This window comes from Mesoplodon densirostris, chromosome 1 (genome assembly GCF_025265405.1).
Source record: "Mesoplodon densirostris isolate mMesDen1 chromosome 1, mMesDen1 primary haplotype, whole genome shotgun sequence".
Classification (NCBI taxonomy): Eukaryota; Metazoa; Chordata; class Mammalia; order Artiodactyla; family Ziphiidae; genus Mesoplodon; species Mesoplodon densirostris.
Genome location: NC_082661.1, coordinates 61,601,196 through 61,623,210, shown reverse-complemented (window position 1 = coordinate 61,623,210; position 22,015 = coordinate 61,601,196). Strand labels below are relative to the sequence as shown.

At 35.2% G+C, this 22,015-nt stretch overlaps 2 protein-coding genes across 10 annotated transcripts in view; both read right to left on the bottom strand.

Annotated features, from left to right (window-relative positions):
- LCORL (ligand dependent nuclear receptor corepressor like) overlaps positions 1-22,015 on the bottom strand; it is a 176,001-nt gene that overhangs the window by 72,775 nt on the left and 81,211 nt on the right. The window lies entirely within an intron of this gene.
- LOC132479913 (GTP-binding nuclear protein Ran-like) lies at positions 2,377-3,157 on the bottom strand. The gene has a single exon (XM_060083679.1). It carries the CDS (start codon positions 3,149-3,151, stop codon positions 2,510-2,512), a length of 642 nt encoding a protein of 213 aa, XP_059939662.1. The 5' UTR covers positions 3,152-3,157; the 3' UTR covers positions 2,377-2,509.

Below are 22,015 nucleotides of genomic sequence, written 5' to 3'. Positions count from 1 at the left end.
GGCCTTAGTTGTTCTGCGGCATGTGGGATCTTCCCGGACCAAGGATTGAACCCGTGTCACCTGCACTGGCACACAGGTTCTTTTTTTTTTTAATATAAATTTATTTATTTTTAGCTGCATTGGGTCTTCTTCGCAGTGCGCGGGCTTCTCATTGCAGTGGCTTCTCCTGTTGCGGAGCACAGGCTCTAGGCGTGCGGGCTTCAGTAGTTGTGGCTCACGGGCTCTAGAGTGCAGGCTCAGTATTTGTGGTGCACGGGCTTAGTTGCTCCACGGCATGTGGGATCTTCCTGGATGAGGGATCAAACCCATGTCCCCTGCATTGGCAGGCAGATTCTTAACCACTGTGCCACCAGGGAAATCCCTGTGCTAAATTCCTTTACTGTTTGAGTTAGTTTTATTATCAATGTTCTTGGTGTTCTAATATCATTTGCAAACAGAACTAGTTGTATTTCTTCTTCCAATTCTTATGAATCTAAAACAGTTTTCTCTTATCTAATTGCACAAACCCAAACCTCCAACAAGATGCTGAATAGTGGAGACACACGACAATCCTATCTTGTTCCAGTTTTAGTAGGAATGCTGTCAGTAGTTTCCACATTTTAAGCTGTATTTTAAAAACAGGAGTATATGTGTTTTATCAGGTTGAAGATACATGCATAAATTCCTTTTTTTTACCAAATATATTTAGCAGGAACATGCTGAATTTTTCCAAAGACCTTTCGAACATCAGTAGAGATGAAGTACACTTTTTGTTCTTCCTTAGAGTAACAGGTGATTTATGTTAATGGATTTCCTAAGACAGAACCATTGATCAATGGAACACTTGATCAACGATGTATTATTTTACTACAACACTGTAGAATTTTGTTTGATATTTTTGTATTGATATAAATGAGATTATTCTGTAGTCGTGTGTGTATGTGTGTGAACTATATGAGATTTTTATCTAGATCAACATCATAGTCATTTAAAAAATAATTTGGGAACTTACTTTTTATGTTCTGAAAGATTTTAGGAAACATAGAGATTAGCTGATCTTAGAAATTTTGGTAAAATATAACTTTTAAACCTCCCAGCTTGGTGTTTTTGTTGGTTTCTTGATACATTTTTCTATTGCTTAAAAAAAAACACATAAAAACGAATAACTTGTTTAAGTTTTCTAGCTCTTTGTCTTTGGAGACAATTTTGGTAAACTGGATTTTCCTATTAATTTTATCCATTTCACCTAAGTTGTAAAAAACAGAATCTATGACTTTTTAAATTTTCTGCTTCAATGATTATTTCCCCCTTATCATGTCTTCTACATCTCTGCTTTCTCCCTCTGTGCTAACCTCTCCCCTGTTCCCTGGCCAATTGGTTAACTAGTACTTTATCTATTTCATGGCCTTTTCCAAAGAAAAAACTTCTTTTTCTATTTATTTTTTAGTCTTAATGTTTTTCTGTCTTCCACCTTAATAATTTTTGCTTTTATCTTTATTATTTCCTTCCTTGTTCATTATTCTGATTTACTTTGGAGTTTTTTTTTTTTTTTTTTTCAGAAGTGCCTTGTGGCTTGTGGGATCTTAGTTCCCTGACCAGGGATTGAACCCGTGGCTCCCTGCAGTGGAAGCAGAGAGTCCTAATCACTGGATTGCCAGGGAATTCCTATTTTGTGATTTTTTTCCCCTAGCTTTTTTTGATGGGAATTTAACTTATTCTCATTCTGTAGTTTTTACTGATAAAAATATTAAAGGCCAAATCTTTTCCTAATCACTGTTTTAATTATATCCCCTAGATTCTTACATGTATTTTTTCATTATTAGTATATTTTAAAGAGATCCTATACTTTTTTTCTTCCCTTTCACACTAAAGTTGTTTAAAAGAATGTTTACATTGTAGGTGCATAGGACTTAATTTTTTGCTGTTGTTACTCATTTCTATCTTTATGGCATTACGATTTTAAAAAAGCTTTTTTTTGGTATTGTTTCTACTTTATGAACTTCTCAGGATTTCTTTTTGACTTTGTATATAAATTTTTTGTGAATGTTCTATGTACACTTGAGAAAAAAGAATAGTTTATATTACCCGAGGATAGAGTTATACCCATGAACTACCCCTTACTATTATTTTAGGGTTTCTACTATATATCCTTACTTATTTTATTTATTTATTTTATTTGAAATACAACTTTATTCTGATTCTAACTGAAAAGAAATGGGAATGACCGTAACAAACAAGATTCCACCACTGAATACTGTGATGTGACTGTAGCAGTCTTATATTTGAAACTCAAGGAGGAAACAATTGTGTTCCAAAACACCTAAATATGCAGGTCCAAAAAAAATGAAGGTTTTTCTTTTTTAACCGCCACATTCACTCCGAAGCTCATTCATCTCCTTCAGCATCCCAAAGATTAAGCACATGTTCTGCTTAGCTATGTAATAAAGTGGCAAACATGCTGCACCACTGACATCACAGGACAGTTGCCTATAAAACTAGACTTCTGACGCTGGGCTCCAGCTTCACTTTCTCACAGGTCATCATCTTCATCCGGGAGGGCAGTTGTCTGAGTAGCTTCTAGATCGTGCTCATACTGCGCTGCCAACGCTGGGTCCATGACCACCTCTGGCAGGGCGAGAGCAGGCATGGCGACGAACTCCAAGTTAGAGCCTCCGATCAGTTTTCTAGCAAGCCAGAGGAAGGGCTTTGCAAAGCTGTAGTTACTTTTGGCAGAAATGTCATAGTACTGAAGATTCTTCTTTCGGTGTAAGACAATTGACTTTGCCTTAACCCTTCTGTTCTTAATACCCACTTTGTTGCCACACAACACGATGGGGATGTTCTCACACACTCGTACCAGACCTCTACGCATGTTCTTGTAAGTAACTCTCGATGTTACATCAAACATTATAATGGCACACTGAGCTTGGATATAATAGCCATCTCTCAGTCCACCAAATTTCTCCTGACCAGCTGTATCCCATACATTGAACTGAATAGGTCCTCTGCTGGTATGGAACACAAGGGGATGGACCTCAACACCCAAGGTAGCTACATACTTCTTTTCAAATTCACCAGTCGGATGACGTTTCACAAATGTAGTTTTACCAGTACCACCATCACCAACCAATACAAGTTTGAACTGAACTTGGGGTTCTCCTTGGGCAGTCATTGTTATGTTACTCCTCCCGGCTGCCTTCCGCTGCCACCGCTGGGACGTCCTGATCCCCGGCCCCGCGGCCCCCACCTTGGCCTCCTCCTTACTTATTTTAGATCCACTTTACCGATCTAGGACTGAAAGTAACATGTTAATACTCCTGAGGTGTTTGTCCTTTACTCTGAATTCTCTCAAGTTTCTGCTTTATGAAGTTCACTGCTATATTATTTGACACAGATATTAATAAATATTATTTATGAGTTAAGGCCCTTAACAAAGTTTTTTGTCCTCAAGACAACCAATGTAATTTGGTATGCAAGAGAAATATTTTGAGTATTTCACATTTAATTGTACAGACTATTTTTTAAAATGTCTAACCCAAGGGTTAAATTTTCATAAATTAAAACAATTTTATTCCTTCATCAAGGGCATTCTTAAGTGTAACAGCCCTTTTTTTTACTACAATGTGTGCGGTGCTGAAGAACACAAGGACTACTAGGTATAGTTTAGTGCCACTGGTTTGACTCATGCTAGGGTACCAGTAATTTTAACCAACATTGCTCTTGCACCATCAGTTTTAAGGTCAACACAGCAAAAGTGGCAAGTAACATCTTAGAATCATATTTTATAAAGTTTTGACCTTGCAGATTCCTTCAATGAGTCTTAGAGACCCAAGAGTTCCATGTACAACATTTGGAGAACCACCAAACTCAGTATATTTTTAACCCATAATAAATAGTACACTGGAAGGCAATATAGAAGAATGGTTGGAAATACATCATTGTAGTCAGATACACCTGGAATCAAATTTCAGCTCTGCTGATTACAAGCTGTATAACGTTGTGTAAGTTACTTTATAAGCCATAATTTATCTGTAAAGCAGTTTTACTAATAGTGTCTAAAGGAGTTGCTTCAAGGATTAAATGAACTAATGTATAGAGAGTGCTTACCCAGTGCTTATCACATATTCCTCAAAAAGCAGTAGCCTAATTACATAATTTTTATATAAGGCAACTATTTTCTAACAATCCCTATCAGGAGAAAAAAATCAAAGACAATAATTTGGGAAATCTCCCTAGACCAAAAACTTTAAAAATGAGCAAAATACTTGAAGCATTAAATTCCTAGAATTTTAGGATGTAAAATTTCAGATACCAGCGAATTTTGACATTTTCACTTTAATAGCCTTTTTTAAAAAATTGACTTTTTAACTTTATCTTTTCTATTTTATCTTTGCCTATTATTTCACAAGTTTTGTTGATATCTTCTGTGTCTGCCTTTCTCCTAATTATTTAGGGTCACTTTATTTTATTTTATTTTTTATTTTATTTATTTTTGGCTGCGTTGGGTCTTCATTGCTGCGCGGGGGCTTTCTCTAGTTGCGGTGAGCAGGAGTTGTTACTCTTTGATGCGGTGTACAGGCTTCTTATTGCGGTGGCTTCTCTTGTTGTGGAGCACGGGCTCTAGATGCGTGGGCTTCAGTAGTTGCAGCACACGGGCTCAGTAGTTGTGGTTCGTGGGCTCTAGAGCGCAGGCTCAGTAGTTGTGGCACACGGGCTTAGTTACTCCGCAGAATGTGGGATCTTCCCAGACCAAGGCACGAACCCGCGTCCCCTGCACTGGCAGGTGGATTCTTAACCACTGCACCACCAGGGAAGTCCCTTAGGGTTACTTAAAAAAAAAAAAAACTCCTTCACTTAGATGCTCCGCTGACTTATTAAATTTCAAATCTTTTTCTTAATATAAAAATTTAAGGCTATAAATCTCCTTCTACCAAATCCTATAAGGCTTATATAAGAGCTTTAAAATGTATTTTTAATATTATTTAGTGCCAAATATATTCTGACAGCCATTAGGATTCCTTCTTTATCCCATAAATTACTTAAAAATATCATAATATTTCCATATGCATAAACTTATTCCATTAAAGTTATCTTTTTTGTTACTGATTGCCATCTTAACTGAACTGTATCAAGAAATATGGTCTGTGTGATATCAGTTTTTACTTGTTGATAACTTCTTGGGCTTCCCTGGTGGTGCAGTGGTTGGGGGTCCACCTGCCGATGCAGGGGACGTGGGTTCGTGCCCCGGTCCGGGAGGATCCCACGTGCCGCGGAGCAGCTGGGCCTGTGAGCCATGGCCGCTGAGCCTGCACGTCCGGAGCCTGTGCTCCACAACGGGAGAGGCCACAGCAGTGAGAGGCCCGAGTAACGCAAAGGGAAAAAAAAGAAAAAAAAAAGTTTAAGATAACTTTTTAATGGCACAAAATGCAGTCAGTTTTTATAAAACTTTGAGTATACTTGAAAAAATGTTTACAAGGTTTCGAAATTTGCAATGATTAGGTTTGGGGCTCTATGTATGTCCATTACCTCAAACTTATTAACTATGTTGTTCAAATCTTCTTTCTTCTCATTAACACTAGGTCTGTTGGACTTAACAAGATCTTAAACTGCCTATGACGTTCTCCTTGTACTTTTGATAATTTTTGCATCATATTTTCAGGCTGTGTTATTCTGACACACATATTCACAATTGTCATGGTTTTCTGGTGAAACAGTACCTTTTATCATAATATAAAAATCCAATTAATTTTTAATACTTCTCTCTGTCTTTATAAGTCATTATGTTTGATGTTATACATTGTTATGCATATTTGGTCAGGCTTTTACTACTGTGTATTCTTTTATAAAGAACATATAGGTGGATTTGAATTTTTAATCTATCTAATAATCGATGTCTTAATTGGAGAACTCGTACTACATCTATTTAAATAACTAGTATTTCTATTTATTCTTTTTTTTTTTTTTTTTTGTGGTACGCGGGCCTCTCACTACTGTGGCCTCTCCTGCCGTGGAGCACAGGCTCCAGATGCGCAGGCCCAGTGGCCATGACCCACGGGCCCAGCCGCTCTGTGGCATGCGGGATCCTCCCAGACCGGGGCACGAACCCGTGTCCCCTTCATCGGCAGGCAGACTCCCAACCACTGCACCACCAGGGAAGCCCTAGTATTTCTATTTATTCCTATTTTTTGCTTTTATAGGTCCTAATTTTTCTTTTGAAAAAAATTTTCCATGTATTTTCCCTCTTCTACTGGTTTGAAACTAGTATCTCTAGAGCTATTCTTTCATTACTTAGCCCCCAAAATTTCAGATGCATTATTTTTCCTTGTCAAGGAAAGTTTGAAGTTAAGAAATATACTTGCTCTATTAAAAAGGGCTGTACAGTGCTTTAATTCCACTCATACCACTCTAGATTTACATTCTCTTGTTTTCAGGTATTAACGGGATTTATTAATCCCACAAGTAGCTATTATTTTTATTATCTTATGCAATCAATTTTTCTTTAGATTTACTTCAATGTTTACCAATTCGTACTTTCATTCCTCCTTACATTTCTGACTTTCTTTTCAAGATTGTTTTAGTTTTTCCTCAAGTATAACCCTCAAAGGGTTTTTTGGTTTTGTTTTTGTTTTAAGTCTATTGGAGGTAAAGTTTCTGTTTTCCATTTTTTGGGGGGTTTTTTTTGTGGTGTGCAGGCCTCTCACTGTTGTGGACTCTCCCATTGCGGAGCACAGGCTCCGGACGTGCAGGCTCAGCGGCCATGGCTCACAGGCCTAGCCGCTCCGTGGCATGTGGGATCTTCCCGGACTGGGCACAAACCCATGTCCCCTGCATTGGCAGGTGGACTCTCAACCACTGCGCCACCAGGGAAGCCCCTGTTTTCCATTTTTTTAACCTGCAAACAAATTTGTTTCTTGAAAGAGCTTTTACCAGATCCTAAGTTGATAGTCAGTTTCTTTTGTAGGAGTCCATTTCTGCTTAGAAAGCAGCTGTCAGTCTGTTATTCAACTGTAAGTAATCAGTCCTGTACTTCTGGCTGTTATCAACATTTTCTCTTGCTCTGCAGTCTTCAACTAAGTCTGATGTGAATTTATTTTCATTCATCCTGTTAGGTAACACTAGGATCCCTGAATATGATTCATGTCTTTCATAAATTCTAGAAAATTCTCTGGTAGTATCTCTTTAAATATTGCCTCTCTTAAATTCTATTTATAATCCCCACCTTAAATTCTGATTAGGGCTCCCCTGGTGGTGCAGTGGTTGAGAGTCCGCCTGCCGATGCAGGGGACACGGGTTTGTGCCCCAGTCCGGGAAGATCCCACATGCCGCGGAGCGGCTGGGCCCCTGAGCCATGGCCGCTGAGTCTGCGCATCCGGAGCTCTGCAATGGATTTTTTTATTTTATTTTTTATACATGATGGGTAGTTTATGATAGTCTCTAGCTTTTACTCATGCTTTAATTTTAAACTTCATATTTCTTTAAATAGATTAAAACATACCCTTTTTATATTCTTACCTTTTAATTACAAAATCCAGTCTTTGAAGGTTGGTTCTGATTCTTTATTATTTCTGCCAACAATTGTAAACTGTTTGCTTATGTGTTTTATGATTTATTTTATTTTGGGGGAATGAATTCATTTTTTAAAGAACTATATTTGGGACTATTTTGAAAACAAAGATGATTAAAAATTTTTTTTATTGTGGTAAAATACACATAACATAAAATTTACCATCTTAACCATTTTAAGTGTATAGTTTAGTTCAGTGGTATTATATACATTTATAATGTTGTACAACCTTCACCACAATCCATCTCCATAATTTTTCATCTTATAAAACTGAAACTATACCCATTAAACAATAATCTCTCATCCCCCTCCACTCACAGCAACTGCAATTCTACTTTCTGTCTCTATGATTTTGACTACTCCAACTACCTCATATATAAGTGGAATCACACAGTATTTGTCATTTTGTGACTGGTTTATTTCACTTAGTGTAATATCCTCCTCAAGGTTCCACCATGTTGAAGTATATGTCAGAATTTTCCCCCTTTTAAGGGTGACTAATATTCCATTGTATATATACACTACATTTTGCTTATCCATTCTTCTGTCCATGGACAACTGGGTTGCTTCCAATGCAAGATGATTTTAAATTAAATTCTAGATTTTTGAATTAGTTTGAATTCAGATTCTTAAACCCTGTGGCAATTAGTCAATGGCTAAAAATTACCAGGGGAGATTTTCTCCTTTTGGATACAGGTATATATTCTTGCTCTCTATTTTAAGTTTTGATTTTTAATCTAGGATTTTTCATTGTTTCTTTAATGAGAGTTTCATATTTCTAATCATCTATATTTCCAGAATCAAGAAACCAAATCTTCCTTGGTTATAAAATTCCTTGTCATTTCAAAAATAAATACTTCTTTAACAATTCATTTAAAAAACAAGTTATTCATATGCCTTACGTTTAAAAGATATAATTCACGTAAACATACAGAATTATCTCTTTAGATAGTTTAAATATACTAAGGTGATTTATGTTATCTACCTTTAATAACCTTTGAAGCTTAATGATGTAGTGAGACATGTAAACTTCCTAGGGGAACATTCTGAGCAGCTCTAACCCTGCGGAAAAATTTTAAGTCTAAATGTAGAATAATAAGCAAAAGAGCAAATTATTTTTCAATGTTGTCATATCTCATGACAATTCCTGGAGATTTAGTGTTGAGTTCTCATAGTAAAGGGTAGAGTTGGTTAAATCCCCACAGTAAAACTCTCCTTGGGGCCGAGTTACTCATCCTGACAAAAAGCACTCTTTGCTATCTTTTTGATATGCCTCTATGTTTCAACATTAAGTAAGATCTGAAAAGCCTATGAGAACAATAAAGTAAAAATCAGATTAAGGGGAAAAAATCTATGATATGCTTTCCGAATCTTTCCTTCCTTAAGAAAACTAAAAAGCAGATGATATTAGAGAACTTTCAGAATAAAGAATCCAGTATATATAGTCTATGACTTCTTAAAAACTAAGATCACCTGTTTCTTTGAAAACGTCGTTAAAATTGATAACCTCTAACCAGGATGCCAAGAAAGAGTGGCAAGACACAAGTTACAAAAACAGAAATGAAAAAAAAGCCATCACAATTGATCTCATGAGTATTAAAAGGATGATAAATAAACATTATGAACAACTTCATACCCACAAATATGATAACTTACACGAAACAGACCAATTATTTGAAAGACACAATATGGCAAAACACACACAAAGAAATACATAACATGGGTAAGCTGATATCTGTTAAAAATGAATGAATAATCACCTTTCAAAGCAGAAAGCACCAACCCAGATGGTTTCACTGGTGAATTCTATCAAGTATTAGGGAAGAAATTACACCAATACCCTACCATCTCTTCCAGAGAATAGAAGAGGTGGGAGTACTTACCAATTCATTCTAAGGTCAGCATTATAGTAATACAAAAGAAAGATAAAGCTACAGAGCAATATCTCTCATGAAAATAAATTTAAAAATCTTGCTAAATACTAGCAAATCGAATCCAACAATGTACAAATGGAATTATACACAATGACCAAGTGGAATTTATTTCAGGTATACAAAGCAGATTCAACATTTGAAAACCAATTAATGTAATCGACTACATCAACAGGCTAAGAAGAAAAATCATATGATCACCTCAACTGATGCAGAAAAAGCATCTGACAAAACCTAACACTCATTCATAATAAAAACTCAGCAAACCAGGAACAGAGAACTTCTTCAACTTGATAAATAACATCTACAAAAACCTACAACTAACATCATACTTAATGGTGAAAAACTAGATATCTTTCCCCCTAAGATCAGGAACAAGGTAAGGATGCCCCCTCTTATCACACCTATTCAGCATCATAAGGGAAGCTCTAGGTAACATAATAAAAAGCTCTAGGTAACAAGAAAAAACAACAAGACATATACATTCGGGGAATAAAGAAATAAAACTGTTCACAGATAACATGATTGTCTATATGAAAGAATCAACAAAAAAATTCCTGGATATGAATACAGTGAGAAGTTTGACAAAGAGTTACAAGATATAAAGAAGAACCAAACAGAGATGAAAAATACAATTTAACTGAAATGAAAATTACACTACTAGAAGAAAACAACAGTACATTAATGATACAAAGGAACAGATTAGTGAGCTGGAAGACAAAAGCAGTGGAAATCACTGAAGCTGAACCAAAGAAAGAAAAGAAATGAGGGCAGTTTAAAAGACCCCTGGCACAACATCAAGCGTACGTACAGTCCCACTAGAGGGGTCCCAGAGGAGATGAGAGAGAAAAAGGGGCAGAAGACATAATAGCTAAAAAATTCATTAATATGGGAAAGGTCCAGGAAGCACAGAGAGTCCGATACAGGATCAACCCAAAGAGGACCACACCAAGACACACTGTAATTATAATGGCAAAAATTAAAAATAAAGAGAGAATATTAAAAGCAGCAAGGGAAAAGCAACAAATTATATAAGGGAACATTCATTCAGCTACCAGCTGACTTTTCAGCAGAAACTCTACAGGCCAGAAGGGAGTGGCATGATATATTTAGAGTAATGAAAGGGAAAAACCTACAACCAAGAATACTCTACACAGCAAGGCTTTCATTCATATTTGATGGAGAGATTAAAAGTTTTAGAGACAAACAAAAGCTAAGAGTTCAGCTTCACCAAATCAGCTTTATAAGAAATGTTAAAGGCACTTCTCTAAGTGAAAAAGAGGCCACAGCTGGAAACATGAAAATTATGAAAGGAAAATCTCACTAGTAAACGCAAATATACAGTAAAAGTAGTAAATCAACCATGTACAAAGCTAGTAGGAAGGTTAAAAGACAAAAATCATCTATACCCCTAATTAGTAATTAAGGGTACACGAACAGAAAGATGTAAAATATGATTCAAAAACTAACCATGGGGGGAGGGGAGTAAAAATACTGGGGTATTAAAAATGAGTTTGAAATTAAGAGATCAGCAACTTAAATAATACACACACACACACACACACACACACACACACACACCCCTACCTCATGGTAATCACAAATCAAAATAGATACACAGACGAAAAAGAGAAAGGAATCCAAACATAACACTAAAGACAGTCATCACATCACAAAGAAGAGAAAAAAAGGAACAAAAAAGAACTATAAAACCAACCCCCAAACAGCTAACAAAATGGCAATAAATACATACTTATCAATAATTACTTGACACACACTGACTGAAAGTGCGAGGATGGAAAAAGGTATTCCATGAAAACAGAAATCAAAAGAAAGCTGGAGCAGCAATACTTGTATCAGACAAAACAGATTTTAAAACAAAGACTGTAGCAAGAGACAAAGAAGGATATCACACAATAATCAATGGATCAATCCAAGAAGAAGATATAACAATTATAAACATATATGCACCCAACAGAGGAACAACTAAATACATAAAGCAAATATTAACAGTCATAAAGGGAGAAATTGACAGTAACACAATAACAATAGGGACTTTAACACCCCACTTACATCAATGGACAGATCATCCAGACAGAGAATCAACAAGGAAACTGGACTTAAATGACACATTAGATCAAGTGAACTTAACAGATATATATATAGAACTTCCCATCCAAAAGCAACAATATATACTCTTTTCAAGTGCACATGGCACATTCTGCAGGATAGATCACATGCTAGGCCACAAAACCAACCTTGGTAAACATAAGAAAACTGAAATCATATCAAACATCTTTTCCAACCACAATGCTATGACACTAGAAATCAACTACAAGAAAAAAAACTGCAAGAAACACAAACATGTGGAAGCTAAACAATGTGCTAGTAAACAACCAATGAATCACTGAAGAAATCAAAGAACAACAAAAAATACATAGAGACAAATGAAAATGAAAACACAATGATCCAAAATCTATGGGATGCAGCAAAAGCAATTCTAAGAGGGAAGTAAGTGATACAAGTGTAACTCAGGAACCAAGAAAAAAAAATCTCAAATAATAATCTAACCTCACATCTAAAGGAACCAGAAAAAGGAGAACAAACAAATCCTATAAACAGAAGACAAGAAATCATAAAGATGAGAGCAGAAATAAATGAAATAGAAACTTAAAAAACAATAGAAAAGATCAATGAAAATAAGAGCAGGTTCTTTGAAAAAATAAACAAAATTGATAAACCTTTACTCAGACACATAAGAAAAAAGGAGAGCAGGCCCAAATCAATAAAATTGGAGCTGAAAAAGGAGAAGTAACAACCAACACCACAGAAGTACAAAGGATCATAACAGATTCCTTTGAAAAACTATATGCCAATAAAATGGACAACCTAGAAGAAATGGACAAACTCATAGAAATGTACAATCTCCCTATACCGAACCAGGAAGAAACAGAAAATATGAACAGACCAGTAATGAAATTGGATCAGTAATAAAAAAAAACTTCCAACAATGCTGTTCATAGCAGCAACAATGCTGTTTAATAGCCAGCATTTGGAAGTCACCCAAGTGTCCACCAACAGATGAGTGGATAAATAAGATGTGGTATATATATATAATGGAATACACTCAGCCATAAAAGAATAATGAAATTTTGCTACTTCCAACAATGTGGATGGACCTGGAAGGTATTATGCTTAGCGAAATGAGACAGAGAAAGAGAAATACTGTATGTTATTACTTATATGTCGAATCTAAAAAATAAAACAAATGAATGAATATAACAAATCAGAAACAGACTCACAGATATAGAGAACAAACTAGTGATTATTAATGGGGAGAGGGAAGGGGGTGGGGCAGGGTAGGGATTAAGAGGTACAAACTACTATGTATGAAATAAATAAGCTACAATGATATATTGTTCAATGTAGGGAATATAGCCAATATGTTTTAAGTTGAAATGGAGTATAATCTATAAAAATTTTGCATCATTATGTTGTATAACTGAAACTAATACAGTATTATAAATCAACTACACCTCAATAAAAATAAAAGAAAAAAGTCTATTAGGGTGAACATAAGATTATTCTCATTTTAACTTATTGATTTGAGGAATCAAGCCAATAATAAGGTTACTAGGTCATGGATTATTATTTAGATTATTATTCTTTCAGTATACTTTTGGATTCAATAGATTAATACAGCATTTAGAACTGTTGTCTATATATTCATTAGAGGATGATAATTTTTCAGATTTTGAACCAGTTACTTTTATTCTGAAAATGCACTGACAATGTTCATATTATTCTGTACTCTAAAAAAAAAAATTACATATAACATTGTTTGGAAAAATTAAAAAACAAAAAATCCTGGAACTAATAATAGCAAGGTTGCAGGATACAAGGTGAATATACAAAAGTCAATTATCTTCCTATACACCACCAATGAACAAGTGGAATTTGAAACATAATGCAATTTACATTAGCACCCTTTTAATGAAGTACTTAGGTATAAAGCTAAGAAAATATATACAAGATCTATATAAGGAAAACCACAAACAGATGAAAGAAATCAAAGAACTGAATAAATGGAGAGACATCCCATGTTCACAGATAGAAACTCAATATTGTTAAGATGTCAGTTCTCCCCAACTTTATAGATTCAATGTAATCCTAATCAAAATCCCACAATACTTTGTGGGTATTAACAAACTGATTCTTAAGTTTATATAGAAAGGCGAAGGACACAGATTAGCCAACACAATAGCAAAAAAGAGCCAAATTGGAGAACTACCAACCTCAAGACTTATTATAAAGCTACAGTAATCAAGACAGTATGATAATGAGCTCAAACAGACAAATAGATCAGTGAAACAGAATAGAGTGCCCAGAAATAGACTCACACAAACAAGAGTCAACTGATCTTTGATAAAGCAGCAAAAGTAATCAAATGGAGAAAGGTCTGTCTCTAAGAAATGATGGTGGAACAACCAAACAACCACATGCAAAGAAAGAATCTAGACAAAGACCTTGTATTTTTCACAAAAATGAACTCAAAATAGGTCATACACCTAAATGTAAAACACAGAACTATAAAACCACAAGAAGACAACATAGGAAAAACTCTTGGTGTCTTTGGGTTTGGCAAAGACTTTTTAGATAAAACAACAAAAGCATGATGCATGAAAAAATTTGATAAAGTAGACTTTTAAAATTAAAAGTTTTTAATCTGTGAAAGACTCAACTTAAGAGAATGGAAAGACAAGCCACAGACTGAAAGAAAATATTTATAAAACACTTACCTGATAAAGGGCTTTTATGTCCAAAATATATAAACTCAACAATGAGAAAATGAAAAACTGATTAAAAAATGGGCAAAAGATCTGAACAGATTATCTCACCCAAGAAGATATGCAGATAGCAAATAAGTATATAAAAAGAACTGTAAATTAAAGAACTGTAAATTAAAACAATAAAAAGATACCACCACACACCTATTAGAATGTCTAAAATCCAAAACACTGACAACAGCAAATGCTGGTGAGGATGTGGAGCAAAAGGAATTCTCATTCATTCCAGATGGAAATGCAAATTGGTATAGCCACACTGGAAGATAGTTTGGCAGTTTCTTAACAAAGCTAAAGTCTTACCACAGGATCCAGGAATTGCACTCCTAGGTATTTACCCAAATGAGCTGAAAACTTATGTCTGCATATAAACTAGTGAATGTTTATAGCAGCTTTATTTATAATTGCTAAAAACTGGAAGCAAACAAAATGTCCTTCAACAGGTTAATAGATAAACAAAACTGTGGTATATCCACAGCATGGAACATCATTCAGTAATAAAAAGAAATGAGCTATCTACCAAGCTACGAAAAGACAAAGAGGAACTTTAAATGCACATTACTAAGTGAAAGAAGCCAATCTAAAAAGGCTATATACTGTATGATTCCAACTATATATGACATTCTGGAAAAGGCAAAACTATGGAGACAGTGTTTGACACAAGTTGGGGCATGGGGTAGAAGGATGAATAAGTGGAGTACAGAGGATTTTCACAGTAGTGAAACTACTGTGTATAACACTGTAATGGTGGACACATGAAATTGTACATCTATTAAAACCCACACAACTGTACAGCATACAAAAAGTGAACCTAATGTAAACTATGGGCCTTATTTAATAATAATTTATCAACACTGATTCATCAATTGTAACAAATGTACAACCAGCAATGAAGGATGCTGATAATAGGAGAAACTGAGTGGGGAAAGTATATGGACACACTCTGTACTTTCTGTTCAACTTTTCTGTAAACCCAAAACTGCTCTAAAAAATGAAGTTTATTAATTTACCAAACAAAACAAAAAATTGGATTAAGTAAAAAATCCATTTGATTTCATGTAGTTTTCTTCCTGCAAAAAAACTATTCAGTAGGTGGCACCAGAGACCCTTTAAAATAAGGAATTACAGCTGTACTATTCATAATGCTTAGTTTTGATGTTGATACATACGTTGAGATTGTATTTATTCACTAATGAATAATATGATTGATGCTCTTGAAAAAATGCGTTATAGACAACTAAATTTAGATGCAATTTTTATTATTCCGTAAGTAGGTAAATAATCATGAAAATCTAGGAATGGAGATCTGATGAATTATGGAACAACAGTAATCTTATGCTATGGGTAAATAAAAAAGGTGCTATATTAAGCCATTTAAAAACCAAATTCCAAAGCACATTTTGACAACTACATAGCACATCCATTTGACACTTCTAGACTACTAGTGAGCAAGCACCTCATTAATAAATTGTTTTTCTCCACAGACTAAAAGCAGTCACCAAATGTGGCATCAAGGCATTTTAAAATTCATTTTCTCTTCAAGCTGGGACAGAAAAAGTATTATGCCTTTCTAAAATGCAGACGATGAAACATGTTAACTACCCACCAAGCAACTATTGCCTGTCCACCCACTGGGATTCAATCTAACATACTCAATATGCAGTTTTACAGAGAACAAATGAAGTAGACCTGACTTATAAAAAATAATCTCTTCCCCATCTTCTTAATTTATATCACTTTAAAGTGATCTTATTCAGATGCTCAGGAATTATGTATTTTACCCATTAATGGAGACCGAATACCATATACTGCCACTTTGGTGGAGATAGGAGAGAAGGGGTAGAAGAAAGGAGGGAATCAAAGAGGTATCTGGAGAGAAGAGTAAAACATATTCTTATTTTTCCAAATTTAGAATTCAATTCTCGAAAAGAAATGATCAACAAGGCAGCATGTGGCTGAAATATAAAAACAAGTATATTAACCTTTAATTATCATTATAGAGTTCTGTACAATAGAGAATTGTTATTTAACATTTGTTTCCAATAAAAAATACTATTCAGTGCCCTAAAACGAATTAATCCACATTTTAGAACACAGTTTAGCTGTAGTTGCAGAACAACAGAAATGGAGTGGAATTAAGTCTAGGAACACAGTAATTGAAAACGAATCTTGGAAGCGAATCCCCCAAAAGTCTACTACGCATGACTAGGTAATACAAAAACATGGCCACTGATGAATCTCTGATTTGTCCATAAATACATGTATTAATCTTTTTTTTTTTTTTTTGCGGTATGCGGGCCTCTCACTGTTGTGGCCTCTCCCGTTGCGGAGCACAGGCTCCGGATGCGCAGGCCCAGCGGCCATGGCTCACGGGCCCAGCCGCTCCGCGGCATATGGGATCCTCCCAGACCGGGGCACGAACCCGTATCCCCTGCATCGGCAGGCGGACTCTCAACCACTGCGCCACCAGGGAGGCCCCATGTATTAATCTTAATTTGTAAGAGTAAACTATGGTCACTTACACCTTGGGAAACACTGGACGATATATAGCACAGTGATTTCCAATCTTTCATAATTTAATTTCCTATTTACTTTAATTAAAAGACATGCCATAAGAGGTAAGTTGTTTCGTCTGGCAAATTTTATGAAGAAAAAGTAATATCAATTTGAACCAAATATAAAGAAAATTTTTTTTGTTTGGTTTACAGTCTTATTGAAAGTAAATATTTGACTTTTTTCTGGCTTTTTAAAATGTCAAAAATAGCTTCTGTACTTTTTACCAACTTTGAGGACTACTGGACTTCAGGATCTACCAGGTGAGACAAAATCTAATCCAACCTCATAATTTTACAGAAAAGGTAGCAAAAATTTTACATTATTTTGTAATCTTTCATAATTCATTACATAAATTTTATAATAGCTCATAATTTACATATAGGGTTAAGAATTTATAAAATGACACATACTGTATGCCCTTTTAATCCCCCTGAACAATTTAGGATATTCATCCTCCTTTTACACTAGGTCTCCATTCCCTGCACCTATTCCTCAGTGCCAAACTAACATTGTTCTGGGATAATATTCTAATCATTTTAAAGTTTTCAGACAAATTTTGCCAACACTCTATTGCAACTGTTTCTAGCATGCTATAATACATCGTCACTGCTAGATATATTTCAACAAAACAAGCTCTAGCATCCATACTGTACAAACAATTGGAAAAAATATTTTTAAATAGGGGTCTATTAATAAAGAAATGTTGGGACTTCCCTGGTGGTCCAGTGGGTAAGACTCCACGCTCTCAATGCAGGGGGCCCAGGTTCGATCCCTGGTCTGGGAAATAGATCCTGCATGCTGCAACTAAGAGTTCGCATGCCACAACTAAGAAGCCCACATGTTGGAACGAAGATCCCACATGCCACAACTAAGACCTAGCCAATAAATAAATAAATATAAATAAATAAATAAATAAATAAATGTTATCTTCTGCAATCACTGAACTATATTACCAGGAAAAGAAAATTCCTCAATATAAAGAGTAGTATTAATATATCTAACTTTTTAAAGCATTTGTAAGAAAAGAATGTAAGAAGAACATGGGCTAACTGAATCTCTCAAATTTAAAACACCTGATTTTCATTAATAATTTCATCCTTGCTTTACTGAAAATCTCTTGTGATTGAGGCAATAAATGGAAAACCTTACAGACTTGGATTTCTTCTCCTTTTCCTCATCATTCTCTAGAGAAAGATATGAGCAAGTATGACACTTAGCACACCAGAGGCCAAATGGCAGCACACTCTCCTGCCTCCACAATTAAGAGGTACAGCTAAACCATATAAAAAGAAAATTCCTAAGTCATTATATTAACTATCAATTTATCAACTGATAAGACTAGTTACATTTTTCTCAAAAAGAGGAACTAAACCATGTAGAAGTGGAACAAAGTCTGCTCTGTCTAGTTTTACCTAGCATATAAGCAGCCAGGAGAGTCATTTGACCTGGGCCTCACATTTTCAAATTTGCTACATATTTATGATTTTAGTATCATCTTCAAGTGAGGTTATATACTTACATGTGGCATGACTAAAAAAAAAGGCCTACAACTTCAAATTTCCATCCCTCTACTGGACTTCCTGGATATTACAAATTAATACCTTTTGTAGATCTAATAATGATCTTGTAAATACAATTTTATTTCATGTTTTAAATGTGTTTAAAGCTTAACCTGTTAGACAAAAAATTTAAAATATACAACAGTTTGTAAAGCCCACTTCAAAAAGGTAAAGTTGCCAAGCCTCTTTCAAGTTTTCAGAGATCCCCTTTTAATATTTGTAGTTTTCTTCATCTTGGCTTAGTTTCATCTTATGTGTCTAGTTAATTTAGCTACCACATGGAGGATATCAAAACTATGTCTTCTACCTCACAAGGCTGAACAAATTAGGAGGTATAAAGGCACTTCAACAAGGTTAAATCCCTATTCAACAAACACAAAACATTACTAATCATCTTATAAAAGACTTGTATCCAGAATTTATAAAGAATACATAAATCAACAGTAGACAGTAAACAACCCTACTAAAAATGGGCAAACGAATTGAACAGATCTCTAAAAAAGAAGATCTACAAACTGCCTATGAGAACTTGAAAAAGCACTCAACATTATTAGTTATGAGGAAAATACAATTTAAAACAAAATGAGATACCATTTCACACCTACCAGAATAGCTAGTAACAAAGATGGATAACAGTAGTTACTGACAGGGATCTGGAGCAACTAGAACTCTCATGCATTTCTAATGAGTCTGTGAAATGATAAATTTGGGAGAATGATCTGTCAGTTTCTAATATATTTTAAATATACATTGATGCTATGACCCAGCAATTCTACTCTTATGGATTTTCCCAAGAGAAATGAAACAGATGTTCAAAAGGCATAAGAATGTTCATAGCAGCCTTATTAATAATCCCTAGTGACTTATTAATAATCGCTTTCAGAGGAGGTTGTAAGAAAGAACAAAGAATCAAAAGTGATTCTTATACTTTAATACTGAGTGAGTGGGAAGGTGTCAATGGCACTAATTAATGGGGAACATAAGAAAATGAACAGGCTTAAAAAGGGAAATAAGTTTAGATTCACTGAGCTTAAAATTCTTCCATAATATATATGTGGAGATGTCTAGAAAACAGCATGGAACTTGGAGACTGTGGCTCATCAAAACAGAGGTTAAGAGTGGAAGCCAGGAGAGTAGATGAGGTTTTTTTGGGGGGGCACAGTCAAGGAAATACATGTATGTACATAAATATACATATGAATGTATATATAACTCTAAGGACACAGTCCTTAAGGTATAACATTCTGGGGACAGCATGAAGATCAAATAGTAAAGGAGGCAGACAGGATTCTTAACCCTTTTTGTGCAAGAATTCCTTTGGCAGTGTGGTGAAGACTATGGTGGTCTCCTTCTCAGAATCATGTTTTAAATGCACAAATTTGTAGGATTACAAAAGAAACCAACTATACTGAAATACAATTTAAAAAAATTTTAAGTTGAGATATAGTAATAGATTGCTTTTTCTTAATGCATTAAAATATAAGATCTAGTAGTAAGTCTAATATCTACCATAATTTCAAAGTAGTGAGAATATAAACAATAATTATGTGATATGAAAATATCTATGATTTTTATTGCTAGAACAGGTATTATTAATACTACTTTTGTTTGTTATCAGCATTTATATTTGAAGGAAATCTTAAACTTCAGCTAGGGGTTAGTGAAAATAAAGACATCATTTTTTTCCCCCATTCAAGTTCATGAACCCATGAAATCCTGTCCATTAACTTTTTGGGGAATATCCCCGGTTAAGAACAGTTGAACTGGGCTTCCCTGGTGGCACAGTGGTTGACAGTCCGCCTGCCAATGCAGGGGACACAGGTTCATGCCCCGGTCCGGGAAGATCCCATATGCCGCGGAGCGGCTGGGCCCGTGAGCCATGGCCGCTGAGCCTGCGCGTCCGGAGCCTGTGCTCCGCAACGGGAGAGGCCACAACAGTCAGAGGCCCGCGTACAGCAAAAAAAAAAAAAAAAAAAGAACAGTTGAACTAGAAAGTAAAATTAAAGAGACATAAAAACTTGATAAAACAGTATCATGGAAATTACAGCAGCAAAACAGCATATGTTAATTTTAAACTGCAATGATAAAATACTATATCCCCTGCTTCATTTCTTACAATTGGCAAGTAGAACAAGATACAAAGGCCAGAGAACAGCATGTTAAGCAAAGTAAGGTGGAAAAGATTCAGAGGTTTCTGAATATTTTCAGAGAAAGAAAAGAAATCACAACTGTATTTAAACTAATTTTTAAAAATTTATCCCCATTAGGAATCACTTGATAACCACTATAACCATAGACTGCCAATACTATGATCATTCTATGTCTCACACATTCCACTCCCAACCTGCTTCATCCAGCCTCTACTTCTTATATGATCTACTGATATACTCTGCCATGCAAGCCAGGGTCAGAACAGATGAATAATAATGGCACAAGTCCTTCAGTTGGCCTAACTGCTACCCTAGAGATACAAAACAATTCATTATACTGAACAGGAGGGGTAAACCATTTTCCTCTTAGAGAGACGCAGTCAGGCAAGTTACGCTAGATACATTATCTCAATGCTTATGTCTCTCTACACAATAGTCTGTGTTGTAGTGAAAATTTGACTAGAAATTATTTGGAATGCTGAGTCATCTCCCATGACAAACTATCTTTTTTTCTGCCTCCTCAGCAGCTATGGCACTTGCTATTAAGTACTATCAATCTCTGACCCAACAAAGTAGTTGTTTAGACAATGCCTTATTCCTATCAAAGTCACCATCAACAGAGCTTAGAAGTTACTGTCCAGAGGTTATTATTACAGGGGAATTATGGCTGAGTGTACCACAGTGTTTGTAGAATATACCCACTTGTAGATATACTACCCACTATAACCAATGTGGCACTCAGAGAGATACGAACATCTCCAGAGAAGATTTTAGGTCTGCCAAAGCTGGGGCATTCCTGAGAACAAACAGAAAACAAAATAAAGGTGTTAAAAACCAGACTCCCTACCAAAGAAAATCTAATACTTTAACAATATAGCAAAGCCCAAATAAGGCTGTAAAAATTCTAAATGAGTTAAGTTTGATAAGGACTACAGCAGGATCAAGATCATGGAGAATATCGTCTTGCTACAGTAACAGGCAGAAAGGTAAACTGAGGAATGAGGGCTTAATATTCAACTCGCAAGGCTAATACTATTGCTCTGTCTTGCCTACTGAATATGAGCCATAAAAGCTTCTCCCAAGTGTTGCTTTCTTACTTTCTTACTTTTAATTTTAAATGGAATGAGTGTCTAAACAAAATGCTAATAAATTACTAATAACAAGCATTAATTTTTTTTTATCTAGAAAATAACAGGATAGCTACAGAGGCACAGAGCTATCTTTTAACTAAAGATCTCCCTTCATTGTTATAACTAAAGTTATTAAAAATCATTTACCAAGACTCTAAAATAACTATGATATTTGCTCAGGGTAATAAAAGAGACACTAAGGGAAAATACATAGTTTCTGCTCTCTATGAGTTAGCAATCTAGTACGGAAGGATAATATGTAAAGATTGTATATTTCTTAGAGGAGTATCTTGAGGCTCATT

Bases quoted from the DNA above. Each gene is read 5' to 3' on its own strand.
- LOC132479913 (XM_060083679.1), bottom strand. From the start codon at position 3,151: ATGACTGCCCAAGGAGAACCCCAAGTTCAGTTCAAACTTGTATTGGTT.